Source organism: Nestor notabilis, unplaced genomic scaffold, assembly GCF_000696875.1.
Source record: "Nestor notabilis isolate BGI_N333 unplaced genomic scaffold, ASM69687v1 scaffold23343, whole genome shotgun sequence".
Classification (NCBI taxonomy): domain Eukaryota; kingdom Metazoa; phylum Chordata; class Aves; order Psittaciformes; family Psittacidae; genus Nestor; species Nestor notabilis.
Window position 1 is genome coordinate 1 of NW_009923621.1, and position 9,771 is coordinate 9,771.

Genomic DNA, 9,771 nt, shown 5'->3' on the forward strand with positions numbered 1-9,771 from the left:
CGCTGGGTGTGCTAGAGCCCCACATCAGCCCCACACTAGACATCCGCGACCCGCAGTGGGCATCGGAGCCCGTGCTGGGGACCGCAGCCCCACATCAGCCCGGTATCCATCATCGGGTATCGGAGCTCCGTGCTGGGGATGGCAGCCCCCCATCAGCCCTGTATCCACTATTGGGTATTAGAGCCCCACAGTGGGGGTCGGGATCCCACATCGGGGGTCGAGCCGGAGGCGGGTGTCGAGCCGGAGCCCCACATCAGCCCCATATTGAGCATCGGGGCCCTGCCTTGGGCATCGGGCCCCATGCTGGGCATTGCAGCCGCGTATCTGTCCCTGTATACCAGAGCCCCATGCTGGGAATCTCAACCTTGTATCCATCCCTGGGTATTGGGCCACTGTGTCAGATACCAGGCCAAGGCACCACTGCCCCATGCTGGGTATCACTGCCCCACATCTTGCATCGCGTTGTCCCTGCTCCCCAGCTTAGATTCCTGCAGGACCCACTGGGTTTTGCACCAGTGGAACAAAAGGGTCCCTTGGCTCCTTGATCCCATTTCCCAACCCAGGAAGGGGACATCGCCTCCACCCTCCCTTGGAGCAGGATGGGGCAAGGTTTCAAGAAAGCAGGATTTTTTGTTTATTTTCTTGTCCAAAAGGAAAATAAATAATAAACACAAGGGGGGGAGGGGGCATTTTTGCCTGGGAGCTGAGCAAGGAGGAGGGACAAGCCAGGTTTCTTCATCTGGGGGAGGGCGCTGAAATTCCCACTGCGAGCCCCAGCAGTAGGATATGGCCCCAGTCATTTTTGAGGAGGCAAAAGCTCTCTTCCTTCTTCTTCTCCTCCTCCTCCTCCTCTTCCTCTCTTCTTGCTGCAGCCCAGTCCAGACAATGCTGTCATTGCCAAAGCAGGGGAGAGGGAGTGATAAAAAACATAAAAGCCTCGCTGAGAAGGAGATTAACCCTTTCAAGGGGCAGCCGTGGCTCTGCAGGGCAGGACTGTGGATCAGGGCTGGGAGAAAAGCCCTTGAGAGAGGAAATCCCGGCCCACCCTGGGGTGCTGGTGGAGAAGGATGCTGGGGTGCTCAGCCCCTCCAAACACCTTCACCCTACATGAGCCCTACAGCCCCAAGGGGGAACAGGGGCAGCCTGTGCCTCAGTTTCCCCATTCTCCTGCTGAGGCTGTGGGGGGGACGAGCCAGCCTGGAGATGTCGCCAGTGCCATGCAGTGATGTGCCCAGCCCCATGGGGATGTGGTTGGGTAGCTGTGCCAGAAGCCCCTAAACAGCATGCCAGAGGAAACCGGGCTGGATTCATTTCCACACCATTTGTAGGTGGGAAAGATGAAACAAAAACAATGAAAAGGAATTAAAAAAACCTTAGGTGCCACTGGCTGAGTGCTGGTGACACCTAAGGGTGCACTGTTTCCATGTCCCAGCTATGTGGGTGCCCTGGCACCGGCGCTGTGGGATGGGGAAGAACCCCCTGCCCAAAGAGCTGATGGCGCTGAGCAGCATGTTGAGGTTCCATGGCCGGTCCCCTTGCACTGGACACAGGGGCAAAAGGACCTTATTTTGGTGGCCAGTGGCTTTTTCAGCACTCATCGGCCTGTGCTGGGGAGGGCTCAGGCAGCAAAGCCTGGTGGCACTCCCCAGGTTGGCTTCATTCTTGTCTCTTCCAGTGTGCTCAGTGTCCCTGGCTGACCTTCGCATGACCTTGTCCCTGTTGTCCTCATTCCCATCCTCCTCCCGCTCAGCATCACAGGGTGCTGGGAGCTTCACAACCTGTACCCGCTTTAGGGGGGACCCTTGGCTCGCCCTGCCCGGGCTGACCAGGGCCTGGTGGCCCTGGGATGGCAGCAGTCCTGGGGACTCGCAGGTGAGCCAGGGTGCTGCCACAAGTGGCACATGAAGTGACATCCTCAGCCCCCTTCTTCAATGACTCATGAGGAAACTGGGGCTTTAGTAGTCCCCAAAAAACAACTCTGGGCTTGTCCCATGCCGTCCTTGATGCAAACTCTGTCACCAAGGTGCCACCAAGCTGGGCTCATAGGGATGTGTGGTGACCCACATCCTGCAAAGCCAGCTCTAGTGGCTACCCTAGGAGCATTTGGAAATCCCCAGCGCTGTCATCAGATGGTGGCATTGGGAAGGAACCAGGATGGTAGCACTGGGATGACAGCGCCAGGACTGACCTTGCTAGGATGGCAGCACCAGCATGGCCTCAGCAGGATGGTGGCTTCAGGTCAGGCCTCACTGGGATGGCAGCACTGGGACAAGCCTCACTGGGATGGCATCAGGATGGCCTCAGCAGGATGGTGGCACCAGGATTGGCACTGGGATGGCCTCGCCAAGACAGCACCAGGATTAACCTCACCAGGACCACACTGACTGGCCTCACTGGGATGGTGGCATGACTATGGTGGCCTCTCCATATGGCAGCACCAGGATTAGCCTTGCTAGGATAGCACCAGGACTGTCCTAGTTGGGATGGCATGGGAGCTGGCTTTACTGTGACTGGCCTCGCTGGGATGGCGCCAGGATGGTCTTGCTGGGACTGGCATCTCCGAGACACCACTGGAACTGGTCTTACTGAGACGGTGCTGGGATGGCCTTGGTGAAATGGTGGCACTGGGGCAGCCCTGAGATGGCCTCACCTCAAAGGCACTGGGACTGGTCTTGCTGGGATGGCCTCACCTGGATGGTGGCATTAGGATAGCCTGGTCAGGATGGCCTCACCAGGACAGCACTGGGGTGGCCTCCCCAGCAACTGTGACCTATCCCTGTCCCCACACAACTGCCTATTCAGGGGGACCCCAGAGCTCCCCTCCTGCCCCATTGGTCCTCATGAGCTCAGGGTGCCAGGGACTGGGGCTACCGACTGTGGGGCTGGAGCCCTCCATGATGGTGGCTTTGGCCGTCACTGCTTTGAGGGAGGCCACGGGTGCTGAAGGGCTCTGCTCTGGTGCTGGTCAGGGTCTCAGATCTTGCCTGTGTCCAGCTCCTGTCCTTCCCTCAAATTTCCAAACTCGTAATCTGCCTTGACCCTTTTGAGGAACAGATCACCCAAAATCCTGAGGTCTCCATGGTCTCCACAATGTGCATGGCCAGACTGGAAAGGGAAAAACACAGGAGGGAAAAAGGCTTGTGCTTAGCCTTTATTAACCATCAGAGAAGCTACACCTAGCCAGGCATGGCCCATCTCTCCGTAATGGTGAAGGGAAGGTGGTTCAGGGGGTCAAGAGGCTTCAGCTTTCATTATCCCCTTCCCTCCTTGCAGAGCTCCTACCCCATCTGGGAGGACTTCAACTCGAAGGCCACCAAGCTGCACTCCCAGCTCAGGTGAGTGGCTAGGGGGACACACAGGAGACAGGGTCCCCCAATCCCCACAGGCACATCCCGGGGTAACCAGCGCCTGCTGAGCTCCCCCCTCACTTTCTCCACCCCAGGACCACGGTGCTGGCCGCAGTTGCCTTCCTGGATGCCTTCCAGAAAGTGGCCGACATGGCCACCAACACCCGAGGTAGGGTCCTCCTGCCATGGGTGGGTGTCCCCCGGCTTGGCTGGGCAGGGGGATGGGTGAGGAATGTCCCCTGTGGGATGTCCTCTGCCTATGTGGGTTGGGTGGGCTTCAAGCAGCAGCTCCACCATCCATGGAGACATGTCCAGCCTGTCCCCACACGAGGAGGAGCATCCTCTAGGAAGGAGGGTGGGAAAGATGGGCTGCAGATGAAGCTGACCCATGGGTGCTTAGCTGTATCTTCTACGGCTCATTTGCTCAGGGGGAGATTTGGAGTGGCACAGCCCCAGGCCATGGTCCCGTGCACCCATCCCTGCCCCACCAGGATGCACCCTTGTCACCAGGAGGTGTTGGGAGGGTCCTGGCTGCTCCGGGGGGTTCCAAGGAAGGGGAATTGGATGGAGGGAGATGCAGGAGCCCACTGCTTCAGGCACAAACTCCAACCCACTGGGGAGGTGACATGAAGAGCTGAGGCTGCAGGTGGCCCACCCCCCCATGCTCTATGTGGTAGGGGGCTGGACCCCTGGGCCCTCTCCAGATGCCCGCTGGCAATGAGGAGCCGCTTCCCACCATTTGTCTTCTGTCAAGCAGATGGTCCCGGGCTCGTTTGCAGACTGGCGGCATCCAGGCCATCTGGAGCTGTGCGAGAAGGAGGAGGAGGAGGCATCAGCCTGAGCCGGGATGAGCTTTGCCTCCAAACCCACTAGCCTACTGCACCAGGGGGATTAGGGCTCCCCCAGCTCCCCTCCAGCCCAGGCACTGACAGGAAGCGAGGGGACACAGGGACACAGTGGGGGATACTGGGGACAGTGTCACGGATGCTGGGTGGTGGCATCTCGAAGACATCCCTGCTATTTTTGAAGGTGTGGGAGGCACAGCGTTGGCGTGGGGAAACTGAGGCAGGGATGGAGGCCTCACATGCGATGGTCAGCACGTGGGAGAATCAGATTAGGAGCAGCAGGAGCCAGGATAAGAGCATTAAGACCTGGATTAGTAGAACACCGAGAACACACTGGCACAGGAGAAGGCCCTCAGCCTGTGGGCTGCCCCATTCCCCCGCAGACTGAGGGGGTGCCCAAAACTCCTGCAAAGGGTGGTACATATCTCTGGAGGTTTTGGGGGGCAGAGAAAGGCAAAATATCACTCCTTAGTTTGCACCCAAGGGCTTGGGATTGCAGCTTTTCCTGGGATTTGCCAGCAGCACTGCCACCATGTGGCCATCCTTAGGCTTCAGAGTTAACAGCGGTTTCACTGAAAAGGGATGCTCCTGCTTTCAGTCGGTGGCAAATATCCCTCCCCAGGAGCCGACATTCCCTCTTTATCTGCTCTGGATGGTGTCTGGAAGTGAGGGACACGTCTGACTGCCTGTCTGAGCTGTGGACAGAAGCTGGTCCCAGGGCTGTTTGCTCCCACCCAGTTTCTCGGTCCATGTCTGGCCATCATACCTCACCCTCTCCCGTCCTTGCCCCCTCAGTGTCAAATCAGGAAAAAACAGGAGCAGGTTTTCCTTTCAAAGACACAGGAAGGGATATTTTGTGCTTTATTGAATGCTGATTTATTGATTCAGTGGATTTATCAGGGAGAAAGCAAGCCACCCCAGACCCAAAGTGTCCCCAGAGCCTGGTGTATCCCAGCACTGGTCATCCCCACTACGAGCCACCCTGCTCCCAGTATTCAAACTGGTTTGTGACTGGTGTGGTGGTGTCCCCTGCCCCTTATCAGCAGCATTTTGGTCCCCCCAGGTGCCACGAGGGACATTGGCTCTGCGCTGACCCGCATGTGCATGCGGCACCGCAGCATTGAGGCCAAGCTCCGGCAGTTCACCAAGTAAGCAGGTTCAGGGCATGGGTCACACGAGTTGGCCAGGCTCAGCCCTCCCTCAGGACATGCTGGATGCTGGCTGGACCTGGAACAGGGGGGACAGTTCCTCCCCTCCAACTCCAGCACTCTTCCACACTCTGCTTCTCCCTGCTCCAGCGCCCTCATGGAGAGCCTGATAAACCCCTTGCAGGACAGGATTGAGGACTGGAAGAAAACTGCCAACCAGTTGGACAAGGACCATGCGAAAGGTAGGACCTGTGCTGGTGGGGGACTGTCTGATTTGCAGGGGCGCTCCCCTGACAGCACCCCTGTGACCACAGAGTACAAGCGAGCCCGCCACGAGATCAAGAAGAAATCCTCTGACACCCTCAAGCTCCAGAAAAAGGCTCGCAAAGGTGAGGGGGGTATCCTGGGGTGGGGGTACCCCCACCAGCCCCTCCACAGCGCCCCATGCCAGGGTGGGCATCCCAGATGCAACCCCTGGCTGTCAGCTGGGGGTGGGCACTACGGGAGTCCCGCTGCCCCCCTGCAGAAAGGGGGTACTGGCATGGCCCAGGGAGCGTGGGGGGGAGGTGGGGGCCCTTGGCCTCTTTTCACACGTTTTCTCTGTCTCCTTCTCTCTTCCCTCCCCTCCACATCCTTCCTGTAGAGCTACTTGGTAAGTGAATCGCTGCCCCCCCATTCCGGCCCCTTCTCTGCTTCCTTGTCTGCTCCCACCATTGGTGTCCTTGGGGCCGGGGCTGCCTCCATCCGTCCATCCATCCATCCATTTGTCTGTCCCACCATCCACTCCCTGTACTCACCCCACCCTGCTTTTAGCTTAGCTTGCCCCCCACATCCCGGAGTGGTGCCAGCCCACTGTGGTAGTACCTCAGCAGGCCGCCTGGTCCCAAGCACCAGGGAAGGGGACAGGGTGGCAGAGGAGTCTCCCCCCAGGGCTGCCGTGGGGTGAGGGTTCTCCTGGACACTCCTGAGATGTAGGCACAGGGGGGACCTGTGACACCCACTGGGATGTGAGGATGGGGTGATGTCTCCCAGACAGAGCTAGGGCGTGTCCTTGGCTTGGCCTTGGAACCCCCAGCAGGTTGGGTGGGTGCCAGCAGAGCCCAGCATTGATTGTACCACATCTCGCAGGGAAGGGGGACCTGCAGCCTCAGCTGGACAACGCGCTGCAGGACGTCAATGACATGTACCTGCTGCTGGAGGAGACGGAGAAGCAGGCAGTGCGCAAAGCCCTCATCGAGGAGCGGGGTCGCTTCTGCACCTTCATCACCTTCCTGCAGCCCGTGGTGGTGAGCACAGGGGGACAGGAGGGGCTGGGAGGGGGCAGTGCTGCCCAGTGGGTGCTGATGCTCCCCCTTGTCTGGCCACAGAACGGGGAGCTCACCATGCTGGGAGAGATCACCCACCTGCAGGGCATCATTGAGGACCTGATGGTGCTTACTGCTGAGCCCCACAAGCTGCCTCCTGCCAGCGAGCAGGTCAGTGAGGGGGAAAGTTGGAGGGGGACAGCAGGGAGGGAGCATCTTTGGGAGTCTTAAACCGCATCCTTCCTGCAGGTGATCAAGGACTTGAAGGGCTCTGACTATAGCTGGTCCTACCAGACCCCCCCATCCTCACCCAGCAGCTCCAGCTCCCGCAAGTCCAGCATGTGCAGGTATGGTGGGGTAGGCTCCAGCCCCCTTCGTTAACCCCAGGTGGGTAACGATGTTTATGGCCCTTGGGGATGTTCACGAGGTGCATGTCCATCTCCATACGTCCACCTGGCCAATGTGGAGGAAATGGGATGGGCATGGAGTCTGGGCTGGTAGGACATCCATCCTCTGGGTTTCGGGGCTGATGTGAGCTGTGCAGGGGGGAGCCTGGGGGCAAACATGTCACCTTTGCCAGCCTGTCCCCTGCCACTGAGGGACCCCAGAAGGGAAACAGGGCACGCCATGAAGACCCTGTGCCTGTTTCCCCAGATTGGGTGAGTGGCAGTGTGCTGGGTTTGCTACCTGGGGACCCCGCTGCTTCTGAACCTCCATCTTATACTCTCTTTTCCTTCCTTTGTGCTCCACACCGGCATGTTCCTGACCCCACGGTGCCCCCCCAGCAGCGTTAGCAGTGCCAAGGGTGGTGCGGCATGGCCCAGCGGGGCTCAGACCTGCTCACCCAGTTCCACCTATCGCTACCGCAGCCTGGCGCAGCCACCCGCCGCCACTACCCGCCTCTCCAGTGTTTCTTCCCATGACTCTGGCTTCATCTCCCAGGATGCTGCTTACTCCAAACCACCTTCCCCCATGCCCTCGGACATCACCAGCCAGGTATGGGAGGGGTCAGAGCTGCCCACCACTGTGCCTCAGTTTTCCTTTCTGGTGGGTGCAAAACAAGGGGCTTGTTCGGAGATGATGGGACCCCAGGTGTGTTTCCAGCTGCATTGGCATTGCAGGAGGTTAATATTGGGAATATCAGAGATGCCTGCTCTGCTCAGGGATGCAACAGACCACGCTGCAGAGAAACCCCATCTGTGACCCACCCTCCAGGGATGGTGCACAGGTATTCCCCTAGGGGGCAGGGCATTTCCCTATCACCCCAGCCCCATAATACCCAGTTTGTGCCAGTCCCCCACCAGGCAGCATGGAGCAAAGCTTCCCATCATCCTGCATCCTTCCCAGTGCAAGGATGCTCCAGGACCCTCCAGCACCCTCGGGAGGTGCCAGTCCCTAGTGCTGGCTCTGCTGCCCGGCTGCCTTGCACTGCCTGCCTGCACTAACCTGGCATCTCCAACCTGGAAAGAGCTCATGGGGATCCCAAAATGACTACTGGCTCCATGGAGCTTGACGTGAGCAGGGGAAGGCCTGGAGCTGAGCATCCCAACCCTGCTGCTGGGTCATATCCTGCTCTGCTGCCATGGTGGGGGGTGTCCTGGGTTGGCTGGGAAAGCTGTGGGTACTGCTTTAACCTGGTCCATGGCTCTGGCTGTGCTTCCTAACCACCTCTTCTCTCGCACTCTGGTCACCACTTGGCACACAGAAGTCCTCCAGCTCAGCATCCTCGGAGGCCTCTGAAACCTGCCAGTCAGTCAGCGAGTGCAGCTCCCCCACCTCGGTTAGTTCTTGCTCCACAGCCTCGTGGGGTTCAGCCTCCAGGTCCCCCCATCCCACCCCACTGTGGGACAGAGCACCCATGGCTGAGGGGACACATTGGTGTATGCCCCTTCCCACCCTGCCCTGCTTTTGGTTCCCAGTCCCGGTTTCACCAGTATTACCCCATGTCTTGCCCATTGCAGGACTGGTCCAAGGCCAGCCCCTATGACCAGCCAGTGGTCCCAACGCTGCAGCGGCGCAAGGACCGTGTGGAGCACCTGCGGGAAGCTGAGATGGGCTCATCTGCTGGGGGGTACCCCAGCGTCGTTAGCGAGGATGCTCCCAGACCCCGGATGTCCCCAGCTACCATTGCAGCCAAGGTACCTGCTCTACTGGGGAAAGCACAGAGGTAGTGGGCTTTTTGGGGGCTCCCAAGAGAGGAACCAGGGTGCTGATGGTGTCCCCTTGTCCCCGCAGCATGGAGAGGAGGTATCCCCCGCCGCCAGTGACCTGGCCATGGTCTTGACACGGGGGCTGAGCCTGGAGCACCAGAAGAGCAGCCGGGACTCGCTGCAGTACTCCAGTGGCTACAGCACACAGACCACCACCCCGTCCTGCTCTGAAGACACCATCCCTTCCCAAGGTACCCAGCAAGGGGCGCCCAGGGCCACCCAAAATGGCATCCAGAGCCGTGAAGGGGACAGAAGATGGTTTAGTGGTCCTAGGGTACATCTGTGTGCACTGCGTGTTGTAGCACGGCGTCGTGGCTGCGATCACATCACCCAGGGGCTGGTGGATGAAGACTTAATGGGGGGGTGAGGTTCAATGTATGGCACAAACAGCATAACTACAGTTCCACCTGGTTATTTGGGTCTTGACAGCTACAGTTGCTCTGGGCAGTGCAATAACAGGTAGCATCACAGCAGGGTGATGGTTTGCTGTGACATATTTGTGCCCAGCTGTTGAGTACAGGTGGAGATGCTGGCAGATGATGGGTGATGGCAGTGGAGGTGACAGCTGGAAATCCAGTAACCACAGGGATCATGTGGCATGGTGATGGCTGAGACAGCTGTGGGCACGTGATGGTTGGCTGTGATCATGTTGTGAAGGCAGTGGTTAGGGTGGTTGTGATTATTATAGTTGGATTTGACTACAGCCATGTGGTGGAGATGGTTGAGGCCACTTGTGATGATCATGGCTGTTTGTTTGTGACCATGTTAGAATGACAGTGGCAGGAGCTGGGTGTGATTGCATTGCGATGGTGACAATTGGGTTTGGTTGTGATCTCAGTGTGGATGGTTGAGGTAATTGTGGTTACCCTGCACTGGTGATGGTTGGGTTTATCATAGAATCATAGAATAGTTAGGGT

At 58.7% G+C, this 9,771-nt stretch overlaps 1 protein-coding gene across 1 annotated transcript; it reads left to right on the forward strand.

The window, feature by feature from the left end:
* Positions 1-3,204: 3,204 nt before the first annotated feature.
* Positions 3,205-9,045, forward strand: MTSS1L (metastasis suppressor 1-like; the record flags this gene model as incomplete). The annotated part of the gene is made up of 13 exons (XM_010012254.1): positions 3,205-3,335; positions 3,443-3,516; positions 5,256-5,340; positions 5,491-5,582; positions 5,655-5,729; positions 5,984-5,992; positions 6,469-6,626; positions 6,708-6,815; positions 6,894-6,991; positions 7,430-7,640; positions 8,350-8,424; positions 8,606-8,782; positions 8,880-9,045. Coding segments are annotated over exons 1-13 (1,459 nt in total), but the record flags the coding sequence as incomplete, so codon positions are not given.
* Between the last annotated feature and the right edge of the window lie 726 nt (positions 9,046-9,771).